This window comes from Myxocyprinus asiaticus, chromosome 37 (genome assembly GCF_019703515.2).
Source record: "Myxocyprinus asiaticus isolate MX2 ecotype Aquarium Trade chromosome 37, UBuf_Myxa_2, whole genome shotgun sequence".
NCBI lineage: Eukaryota > Metazoa > Chordata > Actinopteri > Cypriniformes > Catostomidae > Myxocyprinus > Myxocyprinus asiaticus.
Genome location: NC_059380.1, coordinates 5,690,150 through 5,710,969, shown reverse-complemented (window position 1 = coordinate 5,710,969; position 20,820 = coordinate 5,690,150). Strand labels below are relative to the sequence as shown.

Sequence of the window (20,820 nt, the reverse complement as noted above, 5' to 3'; positions counted from 1 at the left end):
TCATTAATAAGTGTGTATGTAGCGACATCTGTCGGTAAGTCCCAAAATTGCAGTTTTTTTCTTTGAACATTGGAACTCATAAACTGAATGAGCTCATGAAGAAAAAAAAATGTTATATATATATACATACTTTGGAGGCCAAACGTTTGGAATAATGTACAGATTTTGCAAGTTTGGAATAATGTACAAATTTTGCACTTATGGAAAGAAATTGGTACTTTTATTCACAAAACGTGGCATTCAACTGATCACAATGTACAGTCATGACATTAATAACGTGAAAAATTACTATTACAATTAGAAAAAAATGTTCAGAACTTTTTAAACTACTTCAAAGAGTTCTCATCAAAAAAATCCTCCACGTGCAGCAATGACAGCTTTGCAGATCCTTGGCATTCTAGCTGTCAGTTTGTCCAGATACTCAGGTGACATATATATATATATATATATATATATATATCACACACACACACACACACACACACACACACGTGTATATATATACACACGTATATATACACGCACACGCACACACGTATATATATATATATACACACACACACATACACTATATTGCCAAAAGTATTCGCTCACCCATCCAAATAATTGAATTCAGGTGTTCCAATCACTTCCATGGCCACAGGTGTATAAAATGAAGCACCTAGGCATGCAGACTGCTTCTACAAACATTTGTGAAAGAATGGGCCGCTCTCAGGAGCTCAGTGAATTCCAGCGTGGTACTGTGATAGGATGCCACCTGTGCAACAAGTCCAATCATGAAATTTCCTCGCTACTAAATATTCCACAGTCAACTGTCAGTGGTATTATAACAAAGTGAAAGCGATTGGGAATGACAGCAACTCAACCATGAAGTGGTAGGCCACGTAAAATGACAGAGCGGGGTCAGCGGATGCTGAGGTGCATAGTGCAGCTTTCTGCAGAGTCAATCGCTACAGACCTCCAAAGTTCATGTGGCCTTCAGATTAGCTCAAGAACAGTGCGTAGAGAGCTTCATGGAATGGGTTTCCATGGCCGAGCAGCTGCATCCAAGCCATACATCACCAAGTGCAATGCAAAGCGTCGGATGCAGTGGTGTAAAGCACGCCGCCGCTGGACTCTAGAGCAGTGGAGACGCGTTCTCTGGAGTGACGAATCACGCTTCTCCATCTGGCAATCTGATGTACGAGTCTGGGTTTGACGGTTGCCAGGAGAACGGTACTTGTCTGACTACATTGTGCCAACTGTGAAGTTTGGTGGAGGAGGGATTATGGTGTGGGGTTGTTTTTCAGGAGCTGGGCTTGGCCCCTTAGTTCCAGTGAAAGGAACTCTGAATGCTTCAGCATACCAAGAGATTTTGGACAATTCCATGCTCCCAACTTTGTGGGAACAGTTTGGGGATGGCCCCTTCCTGTTCCAACATGACTGCGCACCAGTGCACAAAGCAAGGTCCATAAAGACATGGATGAGTGAGTTTGGTGTGGAAGAACTTGACTGGCCTGCACAGAGTCCTGACCTCAACCCGATAGAGCACCTTTGGGATGTATTAGAGTGAAGACTGCGAGCCGGCCTTCTCGTCCAACATCAGTGTCTGACCTCACAAATGCGCTACTGGAAGAATGGTCAAAAATTCCCATAAACACACTCCTAAACCTTGTGGAAAGCCTTCCCAGAAGAGTTGAAGCTGTTATAGCTGCAAAGGGTGGGCCGACGTCAAATTAAACACTATGGATTAAGAATGGGATGTCACTTAAGTTCATATGCATCTAAAGGCAGATGAGCGAATACTTTTGGCAATATAGTGTATATATATATATACACACACACACACACACGTGTATACACACACACACACACATATATATATATATATATATATATATATATATATATATATATATATATATATATATACATACATACATACACACACACACACACACACACACATATATATATATATATATATATATATATATATATATATACACATACATACACACACGTATATGTATATATATATATATATATATATTCACACACATATATACACACACACACACACACACTAGGGCTGCACAATTCATTGAAAAACTAATCGCGATTACGATTACGGTTGCCACGATTATGTAATCGTGAAAACAGACGATTACAGCGTTCAATTTAAATCTGCTCTTGTTGCGTCAGTGGTTTCTATTTACAACGTGTTTTTGCAGCGGTTGAGTATTCTAACCAATCACTAACATGTCCGTTGAGCAATGAAACGGCATTGACCAATCAGAGCCGCTTACATTAGTCCTCCGTCCTATCAGTGATGACAACTGTCTGAATGCCCAGATGCTTGCTTTATGTTCCACTTCTGTTCGAGGTGGCGCACGAAAATTAACACTGAACAAACATCACCTGACACTCGAAAAGAAGCTGTAGAACAAGAGAGAAAAGCACTTTGGAATTATTTTGGATTCATTGCACAGCTCGCTTTGAACGTAGATGTTAAATACACTGCAAATGAGCAACAGGGCAAAACTAAAACGCTCCCGTTCTAATCAAGGCATAGGCGCGGTGTAAATAATTGATTTATTATGCTGATTAGACAGCTTTGGTTTTAATGAGATCATTCCCGAGAGTGCAGAACTTTGTGCGGAGCGTCATTGAGCTCGTGTCGAAATGCAGATCTGAAACCTGCAGTGAGTGACAGCACTCAATGTAATGGGAAAGTATGTCACGTTGCTCGATTTCTGTGTACATTTTATAAAAAAATTTAATAACAGTTTTGTTTTGTCATGTTAACAAGTTGGCCAATGTGAAACTGATTAGTACAAAATAGCAATAAAGTAATTCAGCTTAACTGTTCTAAGTGTGTTTTGGAGGTATAGCCAACATAAAAATATGGCATGAATAGCATATTTCAGGATTCACCGTCATTGTTAATAAGACCCATTTGCTACACAGCTGGAAAACTGAAATATCTTGTTTGCATAAGTATTGAACCCCCATACATTAATATTAGGTCGAGCCACCTTTTGCTGCAATAACTGCTTTAAGACTTTTGGGGTACATATGTACCAGCTTTGCACACAGTGACAAAGTGATTTTGGCCCATTCTTCTCGGCAGGTTTGCTCCAGGTTGTTCAGGTGACGCTTGTAGACTGCAATTTTCAAATAGTGCCACAGATTCTCAATAGGACTGAGATCAGTACTTTGACTGGGCCACTGTACACATTTATCTTTTTGTTCTTTAGCCACTCCAATGTTGCTTTGGCCTTGTGCTTGAGATCATTGTCATGCTGAAAGGTGAATTTCCTCAGGTTGTCTTGCAGTATTTCCCTATATTTTGCTCCATCCATTCTTCCTTCAATCCTAACAAGATGCCCAGTCCCTGCTGATGAGAAGCATCCCCACAGCATGATGCTGCCACCACCATACTTCACTGTAGGGATGTGTGTCTTGAGGCATAGGAAGTCTTAGGTTTGCGCCACACATAGCGCTTTGAGTTTTGGCCTAAAAGCTCTATCTTGGTCTCATCTGACCACAAAACCTTCTCCCACATCACAGCTGGGTCACTCACATGCTTTCTGGCAAACTCCAGACGTGCTTTCATATGGTACTTTTTGAGTAACGGCTTCTTTCTTGCCACTCTCCCATACAGGCCAGCGTTATGCAGTGCTCTTGATATGGTTGATTGGTGCACCATAACATCACTCCCAGCCACTGAACTCTGTAGCTCCTTCAAAGTGATTGTTTTTTGTTAGAATGCTGAGTTTTGAGGGACACCCTTTTCTTGGCAGTGCCTGGGTGGTGTGGTGCAGCTTCCAATTCCTGATTATTGATGCTTACTGGGATATCCAAACATTTGGATATTATTTTGTACCTTTTCCCTAATTTATGCATTTTTATTACTTTATATCTAACTTCTATGGAATGCTCTTTGGTCTTAATTTTCCTTCAGATTCACAACCTGAACAATGATCCTTCAACAATGGGTTTTTTGTATCCAGAAAATGTGATTGCAACTTTAATGATTCACAGGTGGATGCCAATGGTAAAGTAATCGTGTCCTCATTAGGGCAATTTCTTTCATCTGTGTAACCTGGCAGATTCCACAGCACAGGGGTTGAATACTTATGCAAGCAAGATATTTCATTTTTTTTATATATATATATATATTTCCCAACAAAAATCCAATGTCACCTAACAATAATTGATTTTGAGTTCCAATGGTTTAAAATAAAATATCAAACAGAATGAAATTTCAGTGCAACATTTGTAATTCAGTAATATGAGATAATTGGTCAGGGGTCTGAATACTTTTGCAAGGCACTGTATATATATATATATATATATATATATATATATATATATATATATATATATATGTGTGTGTGTGTGTGTGTGCATGTGTGTATGTATATATATATATACACACACACACATATATTATGTATACACACACATATGTGTGTGTGTGTGTATACACACAAACACACATCTATATATTATATATATATATACACACCCACACATATATATATTATATATATATATACACGCGCGCGCACACACACACACACACACAAATACATATATATACACACACACACACACACACACACATATATATATATATATACACATATATTTCAGTCAGTTCTTGAAAAGCAGCAGAAAATGTTTACCCCTCAAGCCTCTAGAAAACTAACTAAAGAAAAACAATTTCAAACAGCAATTCATATTAGCAATCCTGCAACTTCCATTCTTCATCCTTTACAAAAAACAAAACAAAAAAAGCCTGCATATATTGCACACTATTTGCATATTTCATTTAAAAGGCATTTTGTTGTACAGTGGTCCAGCAATAATTCCAACTGAACACTTTGAATACTACTCACATAACACACATTGTTCATATATTCTTCATTTATCAACATTATGAGATGGATGATCTAAATAGATAGGCCAGTCTGCATTGGCTGCATCAGATGTGAAGGTGTGTTGGGACAGTTTTATACAAAAATTACATTTAAACTACATTTTCATGAGAAAAGCAACCATGTATCAAGAATGTGAGCAAAGTTATTTAACAACGTTCCAAAACACGTTGCACAAGAGTTGGCTAACATAGAAGACAAAAAAGAAATTAACACACCAATGTAATAAAGAGAGAAAATAAATATTTCCCATTAGAAAAATAAAAGCATTTGCTAAAAAAGTCATTTATTTAAAGAAACTTGACTTGCAAGAGGGATGATTCGTTCTCACATTACATTTAACCACTAACTTTATTTCCAGTGTTTTGATAAGATTAAAACTCCATTTTAAAGAGTTCCGTGGAGCCTTTATTTACACCAACTCGTCATTATGAGGCAAATTACTGCTGGAAAATATGCAGTCCATTATAAGTCCACCAGCTTTTTTGCACATACGTCAAAAGGTAAGGCAACCTGAGACGGTCATTTGGCATATTTTTGGTGAAAACAAAGCTTCACCATCTTGCTGAACAGACATGCTCATTCCAGTCACTGTCACCACAGCTCACACTTTTGTTTGGGGTTCATGGGTGAGTTTGACTTGCAGCCAAAGTGCTTCGAGAACTCATTGGAGTTGGAGATGGTGCCAATGACCCGGAAACGTGAAGGACTGTGGGGGTCAGTGATAACGCCCTCGTGTGAGCTTTCAGGTGTCCGAACTGAGCACCACACCTGCACAGATATGACCAAAGGCAAATGGAATGTGTCAGACCATAAATGGACAAAAGTAGATTACAATAATTTTGAAGAAGGTGTGCTGTGGGTGATTGCCAGGGCATTTCATTGCAATTGCTAAGGTGTTTAGAGTGCTTTTTTTTAGCATTAATTTGTAGGTTCTCCTAGGATGTGACTTACTGACCTAGAAGAACCTTTACACGGTCATTGTAAAGCTGAAAATATTTTAAAGAGTTTTAAAATAAAGTCATGGAAATTTCTATAGTAAATACATTTTTTTTCTAGTTTTCCGACGCAGTAAGCAAAGATGTCCATGTAGTGCGTGTTTACATAGAAAAACTACAGAAAAACAGTTGCAGATGGATGGAAAAACAAGTTCAGTGAACTGCCCCTAAATCTTGTTTACAAGCCATAATGATGTCTGATTTGTAACAGAATCAATCTTTGGGTCAACGATGGGTCAAAACCGCTCACAACAAATCAGACTGCATGATTCATTAGCGAATTGGTCAAAATTATTTTTTAAAATCTGTATCCAATAATTAGAGAATAAAAGTAGATTTCATTGATCAAAAAGTGTGGGAAGCCCTGAGACCATTGAAATTCATGATAAACAAGTCAGCAACAAGTTTAACCCCTGTGATAACATAAAAGGCTAATCATTATGCTATATGAATATTTTCAGGCACTCCTAACATCACTCCTATGTTTTATATTGGTGATCACTGATCATAAACATTTAGAGGCACAAACCTGAGCAAATCCTACAAAAAACAGCTGATGATTAGTCATTCCAAGAGCAGGCAGAGTGGCTTCCTCACCATTCTTCTTGATCCAGTTGACATAGGCCTGCAAAGTAAGCAGAATAATGTCAGACCACTAATAATTATGTTGGCTTGACAAAGTCAACTGTTTTTCTACAAACTTTGTTTAGGGTTATTTCAAAATCTCTAAACGAAGACCAACATTTCTGACTGTAACTCCTCCTACAGCTCTTAAGCTACATCTAAGTTTGCCAACTTTCAACCTGCCAAATTCAGGATATTCCAGCCCTAAATACTGGACTTTTTTTCTCAGCAGGGCTCCTGTGCGAGACTTCTGCTGGGCAACGTTTAAACAGGTCTACGCTGGTTTACAATGAAAAACAACTGACAAACAGCGAGGATGGACACAAAAGCTGTTCAGTGTGAACAGCCCCTAAAGTGATTAAAATGAAAACAGGAGTAATAAAACGACCAGAAAATAAACAAATTTCTATCAATCTTCATTTTTAATAAACATATTCTGCTAAAATAATGAAGCTGCAATCAATGGAGAAAGACAATTTTCTTCCCCATAATTAAGCTTAAGCCTTTTCCATTTTTAAAGCTTAACAAACTGGCTTTCTGTTTAAAATTTGGGACATCAGTTTATAGACTGTGTATGGACTATTGTGTTAAAAAAGTAGTATATATCACCAAAAAAATATTTGGCCTTCCAGGGCCACTGTCTTAGTACAAGTCCTGTTTAAGCAATCATGCATTAATGGGGATTTGTACAGCAGAGAAAATGCACAATCCAGATGTGCGGTTGTTACTCAAATATAGCAGACCACTAGATGGCGCCATTGACCAATCATAGTTGAGTATTCCAGTTCACCGTGTGATGACATGTGAATGTGTATTTCCCCTTGGATTACAGTGTTGTTGTTTTGGCAGTGTGTTTGCTGTACTGTACTTTTGTATTGTACTGCAGTTTTTCTCAGTTATTAAGCTCCAAGAATGAGTGCTGACATATGCAATGCATTTCATGTCTTGAAAAGGTGCGTTTATGGTTTTTTTGCAATCACAATGGTGAAAAAAACAATAATCATGCATTCGAATGGCATATGTTTGACAAAGTTCTCCTGCTTCTGACAGAAAGCATGACAGAAAACGTGTGGTGATTGTCATTGATCTTTCCTCCGGGCCGCTTCGTGTAACGTTTAACAGCTCACACAACTGACACGAAAAGGTCCAGGTCCATTTCTCTTGGTTTGTGAAACATTCTCAGCAGTTTCCATATGAGACGATAAAATACGGGACATACGGCATTCCAGATGGAATTCATACAAAGCTTTGGGGAATTTTGTTCCCTTAAATACGGGATGTTTTTGTATTATACGGGATGGTTGGCAACACTCCTCCAAACTTGACACAGACCTCCAGAGTGTTCTGGAATAGTGTGCTCTGTCTTTTCTAACTTATCCAACTTACTGTTTTTGCACAGCAGGTGATCAAAAAAAAAAAAAAAAATTGGAAAAACTCCATAGACTAAAATTTACCAAATGTTCAAATACGCCAACGGAATGCTCGTATCTAACTGTCTGTCTGTCTGTAATGGCTGTATTACCATACAACTTAAAACTTTTAAAACTAGTTTAAACTGTCCGACAAGGCTATGTCAAACCAACAACAAAGTTTTAACCATCTAGTTCTACATGCCACGCTGCACACAGAGCACAAATAAAAAGTGTCAACGCTTATTTTCTTCTCCATCTGAGAGGTTAACGCGGGGTCTCCTCCGGCCATATGCTTTGCGCATCTGCTCTGTAACCTATGACTTTTCAGCCAATGGAAAGAATGCGTGAGAGTGGCTGGAGGTAGAGCGGCTCATTCCGAGCCACCTGTTACACTGCAAGGCTTTCCAGTGAGGTGGGATCAGAGCAGCTCCAAAGCTATCAAAGCCACCAACAAGAGAAATATGTAGATTGTAATGCCTTTCGTATCAGATTCTCGTACGTCATACGCCATAACACGCCGTTGTTATGGAAAGTCGCCACTGGCTTCTCGGCCCTTTTTAACACACTGATGATCAAAACAAATCTGTTGATTGAATTAGAATGATTTAAATTCTGGTTATCTTGTTCCACAACAGGGATCGTTACAAACCTTATAAGCTGCTCTTAGGCCTCCGTTATCTGCAATATTTTCTCCCAAAGTGTGTCTCCCATTGAGAGGTTCTTTATTGATACTGTAGTTGCTGTACTGCTCCACCATGCACTGTGTCTGGTGTTTAAAAGCCTCCACTGAAGAATTTTTCCACCATGGACGCAAATTCCCATCCTTATCATACTCTCTTCCTGTGGGTCATATATACAAAACTGTTTTATAACAGGCAGTTTACTGTTAAATAGTTATACAGATACAATCATGTAACTGTGGCTCAAGAAGATCCGTTTTGACACACTGGTGTTTCAAAATTACACATTTCTCTGTGATGCTTTGTATGATCTTGAATCAATAATATTAAACTATTCACAAACATTATCTTATAATGCAACAATCTTGTTTCTGTTTTAAGCTAATTTTCCTTATGGAAATTATCATTTATTTTTTTATTTGTATTGATTTGGGGTAAAAATGACCAGCACATTTTCTTGACAGGTTTCGTGAGAATGACCCTACACCTTATTCTTTGCAGTTAAAAAGATTTTGTTCTTTACCTTGGTCATCAAAGGCATGGGTGAGCTCATGCCCCATAACCACACCTATGCCACCAAAATTCATGGCCCTAGAAAACAAAAGAGAAACAATTTGATAAGGGAGGTCATGATAAAACATGCACTGACTACAAGACATGGTAGTTCTGATCTGCCTTTCTTAAATCAATACAAGAGGTTAAATAAGCAAAAGCAAGTCTCCCTCGGTACTGAAGGAGAAGAGGTTTTGCTGTTGGGAGACTCTTACTTTGGCCAAGCATGGCTGTAAAAGGGAGCCTGGAGTATGCCAGCTGGAAGTACCATCTCATTCTTCGTAGGGTTGTAGTAGGCATTAACTGTAGGTGGGGTCATACTCCATCTGCACATGGAGAGAAAACATTTTTAAATGATAAATAATGAGAATTTGGGACAGGGAAATGTGCTTAATTATTATGAAAATTGTCACAAAGCAAAAAAACAAAAAAAACGTATTGTCCTAAAAATAGGCTTCATTTTCTTTTTATAAAATACATATATATTTTTAGGGTGACATATGATCTAGACATGTTCTTAACAGGTTTTGTGAGATTCAACCAGAAATGCAGGGCATAAATACCTAAAAATGGCTTCGCTCATAATTGCTGTACACATAAAAATGTGTGTAAAATTGTCATCTATTTGTGTGCTAGTGTGGCTGATACTCACTGATCTCTGTTGGGGGCCTTTCTCAGCTGGTCTGCAGTCACTCGTGCAGAGAAATTGTAATAATTCATGACATTTTGAAAGTAAAGATCTGAAACAACATCAAACTGATACACAGTTTGGGAAAGAGGTTGCCAGATATTATTTAAGATACTCAAAGAGATTTTGTAGTGATATAACATTACTTCAAAGATTTTCTAAATAACAAAACCATGCATAAATGAATAAAAAGAATACATACATCATTGAACACCTTGTCCAGCTCTTTGGGGCTCATAATGAACTTTGGATATCCAATCATGTTGTATATTGCATCTGCCTATAAAATAAAATTAAATAAAAATGAAATTAAAAATACAATTAAAATGAAATGAAATTAAAAATAAAATAAATTTAGGGTGGCATTAAAAGACTGCAGTATACACTTTGACACCAGATGGCATTACAAATGATCAACAAGCCCAGGTATAAAAAGCATAAACTTAAAAATAATGGGCAAACTTGCAGTTGAAAAACAAGTGACCATGCACTGCGTGTCCCAGCAATGGTGCCACTAAACACTGATAGTAGAAAGAGGAAGCATTTCAACTGGTTACTGAGTTCAGCAGGAGCTATCCATATGGGTAACAGCAGAGGAAGACATCATTTCTCCGTCCAAAGCTGTTAGTTCTCACCTTTTCTTTGGCGGCCTTTTTTGTCTCAGGATCCATCCAGCCAACAGTCTTAAGGCTGTCTTCAAAGGCCCATTTGATCTCGGAGACCATATCTTCAACCTGATGGGCACATCAGGAAAGAACAAGGTTCAAAGGCCTGGAGGGAGAAGATGGGGCGGATGCAAAAAAACATCACTAGATACTCACAAAAGTCTTGCTGTCCTCAGAAAAGGTAGCTTTGACAAAGAGTGCCCCGAGGGCAAACCCCAGAGCACTGTCTGTGTCGCTGACGCAAAGTTTCCAGCGTGGCATGCAGCTCTGGAAAACACAAAGGTGATATATTAACAACTAGTGTCCTCATTTACACCCTTGTCATCTCAATGTGACATCTCACAAACAAGCTGTGTTCGGACATGAATCTCTAACACTACACACTGCCTAGTTTCCATGTGCGCAACATACAGTAGTATGTAAGGTCCAATGACTTTCTAGACGAAAAAATTAAGTCTTAAAGTTAAAGAATAGTGGCAGTTTTGTCATCATTCACTTACCCTCATGTTGTTACAAACCAGACTGACTTTCTTAAAGGGATAGCTCACCCAAAAATTATCTTATCATTTACTCACCCTCATGCCATTCCAGATGTGTAAGACTTTCTTTCTTCAGCAGAACACAAACAAAGATTTTTAGAAGAATATCTCAGCTCTGAAGGTCCATACAATGCAAGTGAAGGGAGACCAAAACTTTGAAGCTCCAAAAAGCACATAAAGGCAGCATAAAAGTAATCCATTTGACTCCAGTGGTTTAATCCATGTCTTCTGAAGCGATCCAATCAGGTTAGGGTGAGAAAAGACCAAAATGTAACTCCTTTTTTACAAAAAATCATGACATCAGCAGTCTCGTTAGCGATCATGATTTCAAGCTCAATTATACTTCCTATAGCACCATCTAGCACCCTGCGCATGCGTTAAGCACTTGGAAGTGTAATCGAGCTTAAAATCATCTTGTGCCAAGAGACTGCAATGGCAAGATGTACAGTGAAAAAGGAGTTTATTTTGGTCTGTTCTGACCCAAATTCAATTAGATCTCTTCTAAAGACATGGATTTCCAGTGAATAACAACTTAAATTTTGGTCTCACACAAAGCATGGAAAATGATACTTTGATGATACTTTTATAGTGCTTTTTCATCCTTTTTGAAGCTTGAAAGCATCAGTCCAAATCTATTGTAAAAGAATGGAAATACACGAAAAGCAATCTTCAGAATTTCCACTTCAGTGTTCCACGAAAGAAAGAGAGTCATACGAGTTTGGAACGACATGGCGGTGAGTGGTGAATGACAGAATTTTCACTTTTGGGTGAACTATGCCTTTAATAAGCTATGAAAAATGTGTGTGTAAAGAGCACTGTTTCACTTTATCAGTCAAAGGAGACACTTCATTGTTCTCTTAGAATGACGCACAGTAATTCAATGTCTGGTCGCTAAGTCAACTTCCCATCTCTTGTCTAGAGTCAAACTAGAAGCTTTTGAGATAGTGGAACTCATGATGCAAGACTATGAGTAATAGAGGGTAAAATGCAGACAAAATGTCCACTGAAATGAGGAGATGTTCATGTAGAAATAAAACTTCACTCCACTGACCAGATCTTTAAAAGCCATTTTTAATCATTTAGGGTGTGATGTTAAATCCAAACCACTATGGGTGATTAACTTTGACCCTTACCTATAACTCTATATTACTGGCCTCTTTATGTGTCATTGTTTTTTATATTCATGATGATATAAATTCAATATGGCAACAAAAGTAGTGATGCACCAGTTTATCATTGTTTTCTATTGTAACGGAAAGATTTATAACTCTCTCAAAAAAATAATTTTTTGATAGAATTTTGTTCTGAAGTAAAAATAAACATGATGTTTTTAATTTATAAAAAAAAAAAAAATGTTTTTTTTTTTTTGCCTATGTGGTTTAATAATGCATGATTCAGAGCAAGTCAAATTGAGCTTATGCCTTGAAGGTGACCATCCAGTCTCTCTTTCTAACTATCTCTTATTGTAACCTATCACACATATACACACATTGCCCAAGGCTCAGTCTTTCGTTTGTTATTTCAGGCTGACCCCCGGCGGAAAGTGAGGTCAGGGCAACAGGATCTCCTCCTGATAAGGGCTGAACAACCTGGCTCCCCACAGAACAACACAGCACCTCTCCATACAGAGCCATCAGACTCAACTATCAACACTGATATCAGTTACTCTAATAGAAGTCAAAGAGAGAGAGAGGAAGAGGGTCGCAGATCACTTCCCTCCTTTTATTACCTCTCACACTGACTTGGCCGGTTTCATTTATGTGATCTGTTTTTATATAAAATTACCACAGGATCAACTCTTCTGGGAAAAAAAAAAACAAAACAAAAAAAACCACCATAAACCAGCGTAAAAGAATATTCGGGGTTGAATACAAGTTATGCTCAACTGACAGCATTTGTGGCATAATGTTAATAACCGCAAAAAATAATTTTGACTCAACACTCCTTTACCTTAAAAAAAGCAAAAATTTAGGTTACATTAAGGCACTTAAAATAGAAGTGAATGGGGCCATTTTTTTGGAGTGTTTAAAAGGCAGAAATGTGAAGCTTATAATTTTATAAAAGCACTTACATTAATTATTTTGTTAAAACTGGTGTGTTATTTGAATTGTAAAGTTGTTTTTACGGTCATTTTAGGGTATTAGGGTTTGCGCCATTACATTGTCATGGCAACCAAGTTATGAGCGATTTTATCACACTAAAATCATGTTAACACACATATTGTCATGTTAACACCCTATCCCTCCTATGGCTAAAATTTTGAAACAGTGAGAATTTTAACATTAACGGACTGGCCCCATTCACTTCCACTGTAACCCAGATTTTTATCCTTTTTTTTTTTAAAGAAAAGGAGGGAATTAACATTATACCACAAATGCTATCCATTGAGCTTAACTTATATTGAACACAGAATATTCCTTTAAAGGAATAGTTCACCCAAAAATGAATATTTGCTGATAATTTACTCACCCTCAGGCCATCCAAGATGTATCTGAGTTTCTTTCTTCATCAAAACAGAATTTCAGATTTTTAGGATTTTCATTTCATTTAAGGTGGTTTACTGGTCTTAGCTGCATTGCAAAAAATAATTTTCTTATAGAATATTTTTGTCTTGTATTTCAGTAAAAATATCTAAACATTCTTAAAACAAGATAAATTTACTTGAGAAGTAAAATGACAAAAGATGTGAATTTTGTCTTGTGTTCGAAAACTATATAAACATTTTGTAACATTTATGCTTATAACAAGATAAAACTATTTGCCAACTGGGTAAAAAAAAAAAAAATGGATTCAAAAGGAAAACAAGTTTATTTCTCTTAATAGTTGCAAATAGTTTTTTTCTTGTTTTAAGCATTAACCTCACTAAACACAAGACAAGAAAATGATTTTTTGGAGTGTACACCCTCAACCTGGTCAGGCTGGTCTGTTGGCTGGTTTTAGAACAGTTTAGGGCACTTTTTAGCTGGTCAGGCTGGGAGACCAGCTTAAACCAGATTTTGCAGTTTTTTGTTTTTCAGGAGAGAACTGACCTTGCAGCATGAACCAACCGAACTTTAAGCCATTATTCACTGATAGTCTTACCCTCTGCCCTAGGTCTCATATCTCATTTATGGTCACGTAATTTTAAATTTGGCATGTTGTGATCATTTGTGCTCTGTGGTCCTTTATGGTGCTCTTTGGAGCCTGGCAGTATGAATCATCATCCTCTTCTGTTGTATAGAAAAGAGCAGTTCCAAAATTCTGCCTAACATCTCCTTTTGTGAAATAAAATAATACAGGGTCAGAATGAAATGAGCGCAAGTTAACGTTGAGAAATGTTCATTTCTAAATGATACTTTCAGCTGATGTACTTTAAGATTTGGAATTAATGTTTTCTTTTAATCTTAGCTATACCAAATGAGTGCATGTGTGATAGATGATTGCAGCAGTAGGAATGGAAAAAGACTGAGCATGAGAGAAAGATGTGAAAAAATAACTCCTTTCCTCTGTGGCAACAGAGCAGATGAAAACTTGATCTTCGTTTCTCACCCTCTTGGTGCCATACATGACTTCGAGGAAGCGCTGCTCTGCATCTTGGAAGCTCTGGTCTAGGATGGACACCATTTTCCGCACCACTTTCATGATCATGTAGTTATTCAAGATGCTGGGGGAGATAAATTAACTTTGTTCTTAGCCATCAGGAAATAAAAAAGAATGTCTACAGGATATATGGAACTATATTCATGATATTTAAATTTCTGCACCACTAACGTCACTAGATGAAATCCCCAAAATAATGACTCTTTCCAAACAGGTTTCCCTTTATTTGTGCAATTCTGTTTGGTGACGCAGAAATTGCGCACTTCTGCTTTAATTAATTACTTTGTGGTATTGTGACTGGCAAGTGTTTGTTACCTCTTGTTGGTGTTGCTAATGAGCTCAGAGACTTTCTGTAGGTATTCTTTAGCGTACACGACCACAGGTTCAGAATCGTTCAGGGCAACGGGGGAAAACACTGCAGAGAGGAAAGGCATCCAGTCTACTGCAGGAGCTAAAGTCTACAGCACACATACACACATATAAACACATGCAACATGCATATGAGGATATGAAAAAAAAAACAGTTTATAGTTCTATAATTGCATCCTTTTAACATGTTTAACCCTGTATTTAATACTCACTATGTATAAGAACATCTCTTTTTCACATAAGGCATTAAAATCCATCAATTCAAGAGTATAATAACTGAACAGTGCTCACAGCTAACTCTTTGGCCTGGATCTTGTGGTAAATTTTCTCCTCGTCTCGTCTCTCCTCTTGAGGGACCGTGATGTTTGCCAGGGCCGTTTCAAAGTCTACAATTTCCTGCATCATCTTCTGAGAGGTCTCCTCTGAGCCACCCAAAAGGACCCCGAGCTCCACCAAGAAGTTCAGATATGCTTTTAAATACTGCAAGAAGAGGAGGAAATCATATAAAAAAACACTTCGTGCAAATGTATCTCCCCATGCTGTATCTCAGCGTTTCCCAACCTTATATACCCTCACAGCCCCATCAGTAAGGCTTAAAAACTGTAATCCTTTTCACTCATATTATACTGGATATCATTTAGCAATATCGTTATTATTAAAATAATAATATATGGAATGTGAGATGTTATCTGTTATCTGTTGTTGATTGAAATGTGATGGGAGGAGGACTGGACAGAGTTTTGTTTTGTTCCGAAGAAGAAAAAATGAAGAGTGAGACTTACACATATTATTTTGTTTTCCTTCCTTAAAAATGAAGTGAATTTGTAAAAAAAAAAAAAAAAGAGGAGATTGGTCGTGATTAATTATTACCTCCTATATTTTAATATATTTATTTATTTTATTATATTTTATATTTATTTATATTTAACATAAAATTTGTCATTTCTGTTTTATTGGTTTAAAAATAAAGTGTGTAATTTCAGCACCACTAGCGCCACCAAACCGTATTGCAAAAAGAAATATTGTTTTCAAACAGCTAGTCTTTGGGGCGGGAATATCAAACAGATAGTCTCACCCAATCTCACACCATTTATTTAGTCAATATTGCTGTATCAGGCTGATCAGTTCTCCTATCTGTTTCTGAGGAAATCTACCTACAAATGGCTTATTCATAGATAAAGGAATATTCAGCGGCTGAATACAAGGTAAGCTCAAATCAGCAGCATTTGTGGTGTAATGTTGAGTACTACAAAAAAAAAAAATTGACTCTGCCCTCCTATCTTTAAAAACAAAAAAGCAAAAATCTGGGTTACACCAGACGAGTCTGACAGACGAAGTGGCGCATTCTAAAATTCGAAACAACTGTTTTATATGAATGTACACACCACCGCCGCTCGGCATCTGTCGGCGGCATCCAGCTCCGACTCCGGAGGCTGCTCAAATTTCTGCCATGCCACGGAGCGCAACTAGCATAATTTCCATTAAATTCAACCCAAATCATTATCAAAGGACATAGATTTATTTACTCAGCCGTTGTTCATTCTTGAAGTAGGGAAAAATCTTGGTAACATTTGTGTGTACTGTCTACCACCTGAACTGTAACATGGATTTAGTGTGATAAAATCGCTACCTAACCTATTCTGTGTCAAGTTATATCCAATTTTACAACTTTGTTGACATGACGACATATCGCCGTAAACCCTGTAATCTAGCAAAATTACAATTTAAACAACTTTGCAGCTCAAATAATACACAAGTTTTAAGAAAATAATTAATGTAAGTGCTTTTATTCAATTTCTGAGCATCAAATTTCTGCATTTAAACCCTCCAAACATGTGCCCCATTCACTTCCATTGTAAGTGCCTCACAGTAACATCGATTTTTGCTTCTTTTTTTTTTTTTTTAAGAAAAGGAGGGATGAGTCAAAATGATCTTTTGTTGTAATCAACATAATGCCACAAAATAGTGTTGCTTGAGCTTCACTTGCATTAAACCCGTAATATTCCATTAACTCTGCATAAAAATCTAGGATAGGAGGAGATAGGAGATTTTTACCTCCTGGAACCATTGGTTTGGAATCAATGCTATGGCAAAAACTCTTTAGAAAAGCTCTTAATAATAGCCACATTTTTCCACATTCATGAAAAACAAAGTCTCTTTACTTACCTTTTCATTGGCTGTCTTATTGAGATAGTATTCCCTAGATGGAAGTCCCAACCCGGACTGATCCACCTGTGGAGAAACAGGAACCAGCCAATGAATGATATTTCCATTCTCACACAAGAAGCTAAACCACAGTGACATGCATCATGATATAAAACCTGTCGTGGTATATTCCCACAGCCACTATAAAACAAAATACAAAATCTACAGAAAGTCTTCTCAGTACAGTGTACCCTAGGCTAGACATTTAAGAATATATGTTATGACAATAAATCTGGACGCATAAGGGCTCCCACCTGGATGATGTTGCTGTTGGAGCTTTTAGAGTCTGTGCTCACAAAAACAGTGAAGAAAGGGGAGGTGCGGTAGTTGGCCGATACAGTCCGTAAAACCTCTTGGAAGTTATCCTTCTCCCATGGGCTGTTCAAACCCCAACCTCCTGTCTGAAAAACAATGTTCCAGAATTAAGAATTATTTCTATTGGGGTAGATCTATTTACAACAGATATTTTGAGAAAAATATGGTTAAATAAGGTGACTTGGTTTGTGAGTGTATTTCAGGTCACCTGATTGATGAGATCTTGAAGTGGTTTTGCTCCAAGAGCTTCAATTCTGGTCTCGTTCATACAGGCTTGGTAATACCACTGGGATTTTTGTTCTGCTTTGCTCAGGCTTTTCATGCTCATGTTCTCTGAATTCAACAAATGCCAAAAAAATATATACTGTATGTATGTATGTATATATATATAGTGGCAAGAAGAAGTATGTAAACCCTTTGGAATTATGGTATTAATTAGTGATCTCATCTTCATCAAAGTCACAAATATAGACAAACAAATTATCTACACATTATCACTACACCATACGTAGTTCTGCATGTTCTTCCCAAACAATTCAACCTTAGTTTCATCAGTCCACAAAACATTTTCCCAGTAGCGTTGTGGAGTGTCAAAGTGGTCTTTGGCAAACTTCAGGCACGCAGCAATATTTTGTTGGAAAGCAGCGGCTTTCTTCATGGAGTCCTGCCATGGACACCATGCCTGTTTAATGTTTTATGTATAGTAGACTCATGAACAGAGATGTTAACCAGTTCCAATGATTCCTACAATTCTTAAGCGCTCACTCTAGCGTTCTTTTTTACCTCACTGAGCATTCTGTGGTGTGCCCTTTGAGTCATCTTGGCTCGACAGCCACTTCTAGGGAGAGTAGCCACAGTACTAAATCGTCTCCATATATAGACAGTTTGTCTAACTGTGCACAGATGAATAACTAAGCTATTCAAGATAACTTTGTGACCCTTTCCAGCTTTATGCAAAGCAACAATTCTTGATCGTAGGTCTTCTGAGATCTCTTTTTTTAGCAAGGCATGGTCTACGTCAGCAGATGCTTCTTGTGAATAGCAAACCCAAAAGGTTTGATTGTTTTTTATAAGTCAAAGTAGCTCTAATCCACAACTCCAATCTAGTTTCATTAACTGGATGCCAGGTTTGCCAACTCCTGACTCTGACATATGATGTATTCAATACGTTCAAGAACAACACAATAATATGTGTTATTAGTTCAAATAGATTGTGTTTGAACATTATTGTAACTTAGATGAAGATCAAACCAGATTTTAAGACAAATTTATACATACAGTACACACACGTCAAGAACCCATAAACATGAAACCCAATAGAATAAAAATGTTGTTGAGTTTTGTGGCTTTTAGTCCATGTCTGTTAGCTTGGAGGCCATCGTTTTTCTAGTGTACTCCTAAAAGTTTAAATTTACAGTCTTTCTCTTCTAGGAAAGTGGACCAAAAATACTGATGACTCATCCTGCACTCATGGGTGTATCCAAAATGTTGTCCAATGAAATGCTCTCTGTAATAAGGGGTGTGGGGGGGATGTTGAGATGGAAGGGCATTGCCCTCCAGAAAGACAATAAGACCAGGAACATGTATTAAGAAAGTAAAAATCTTTGATTTTTAATGGGTATTACAATGAGACTATGAGAGATGGACTTTCCATCTCTTCAATGGACTGTACTGCAGTTTAAAGTGTTTTTTGAATCATTCCGCAGACAAAAAATTTATAAAACATCTGTTCAAGAACATTCAGTATACAAAGAGCCCCAGACAACATAAGTTGTGGAAAATCAGATGTGATCTAGGAGCTTTATACAGCTTAATACCATTTGTGCCATTGAAGAGACTGTAAGTCTATCCCTCACAGCCTCGTTGTCATTCCCATTAATAATTAAAGGTGGCACTAGCATGAATAAGGTCTATAAAGTCAGCAACCGGCAGACAGTTCAAATGTTGTGATGACCTCCATGGACTTTGTGTTTCTTACCCAGTAAGTTCTTCATGACTGCCATGTTGTGCTCCCATAGGTTGCTGAAGGGACCCCAGCGGGACTTGCCCTCCGGCAACGGGTTCTTCCTCATCCAACCACCACATGCAAAGTTGTAAAAATCCTGGCAAGGGTCTACCGATCGATCGAGGGCACCCATGACTGCACTTGCAACACTAACACACGGCTCTGACAGGCACATTCCTGGATGAGCTGTTAAAAACACATGAACATTATTAATATAGGCTAGCATAGTACATGTAAAAAAACATGGAACTTTTTGATGCTTTGTATTAGTGGTGTCTTTGTCTTTGCTTGTTTTTTTGTTTGTATATGTACTGTAAGCAAATATTCTAAATTATTCATAGGCATGCTCTTGTGTTCACTTAAAAATGAGGCTGGGCCTGAGTCCACAGTCTGAGGTTATCCAAGTATGAGGTTTGATACTGAAATTTATTGGAGTGAAAGGGCACCATTTTTATTTGGCACAGAAAGAGAAAGAGAGAGAAAACAGCTTCAGTAGACTTCATTGTAAGCTCTTCTAAGAAAAATATTTGGCCCAAAAGATGCATCCCCTGCTTCTAATCTGGAGAGATAAGGCCAAAACACTGGAGGTCTGAGGGAGACTGAGGAAACAGGAGGTAAACAGTCTGGCACAAAGTCGTTGTTTTTTCATACAGCCATTTGTCATGGTTGGGCAGCAGTGGACGGTTGAATAGCAGGAAGTGCCATTCAGTTGACTCTACATATAATTTTATTTATTTTTTTATTTTTTTATTATGCAAACAAAGAATGTGACAGAATTTACATGTAACAAATACAAAATAACCAAAGCAAACAAACATACATACCATCAGCCAACATGACAAGTCTATCTCCTGTATGTATATATAATAATATAATTAATAATTTTCTTTATTTATCACACATTATACATTTGCACATATACAGTGAAATTCTTCTTTTTCACATATCCCAGCTAGGCTGGGGTCAGAGTGCAGGGTCAGCCATGATACAGCACTCCTGGAGCAGATAGGGTCAAGGGCCTTGCTCAAGGGCCCAACAGTGACATCTTGGTGGTGCTGGGGCTTGAACCCCCGACCTTCTGATCAGTAACCCAGAGCCTTAACCGCTGAGCCACCACTGCCCCTTATATATATTTGTGTGTGTGTGTGTGTGTGTGTGTGTGTGTAAGTGTCTCTGGGTGTTGGGGTGGAAGCATATAAACAAAAGAACATCTAGAAATGTATAACAGATATAACAATGGTAAAAACAACAAATAATGACAATA

The 20,820-nt window shown here is 37.6% G+C and overlaps 1 protein-coding gene across 1 annotated transcript in view; it reads right to left on the bottom strand.

The window, feature by feature from the left end:
- Positions 1-4,502: 4,502 nt before the first annotated feature.
- Positions 4,503-20,820, bottom strand: part of LOC127427578 (endothelin-converting enzyme 1-like) — a 28,578-nt gene continuing 12,260 nt past the window's right edge. Inside the window, exons 3-18 of the mRNA XM_051675241.1 lie at positions 19,530-19,742; positions 17,760-17,884; positions 17,491-17,637; positions 17,198-17,263; positions 15,323-15,511; positions 14,978-15,120; positions 14,612-14,726; positions 10,701-10,811; positions 10,515-10,613; positions 10,082-10,159; positions 9,844-9,947; positions 9,407-9,517; positions 9,163-9,230; positions 8,609-8,799; positions 6,453-6,548; positions 4,503-5,696 (exon numbers count right to left, since the gene is read on the bottom strand). Coding sequence (XP_051531201.1) covers positions 5,520-5,696; positions 6,453-6,548; positions 8,609-8,799; positions 9,163-9,230; positions 9,407-9,517; positions 9,844-9,947; positions 10,082-10,159; positions 10,515-10,613; positions 10,701-10,811; positions 14,612-14,726; positions 14,978-15,120; positions 15,323-15,511; positions 17,198-17,263; positions 17,491-17,637; positions 17,760-17,884; positions 19,530-19,742 — 2,033 coding nt within the window. The 3' untranslated portion in view covers positions 4,503-5,519. The remainder of the gene's footprint in view (positions 5,697-6,452; positions 6,549-8,608; positions 8,800-9,162; positions 9,231-9,406; positions 9,518-9,843; positions 9,948-10,081; positions 10,160-10,514; positions 10,614-10,700; positions 10,812-14,611; positions 14,727-14,977; positions 15,121-15,322; positions 15,512-17,197; positions 17,264-17,490; positions 17,638-17,759; positions 17,885-19,529; positions 19,743-20,820) is intronic.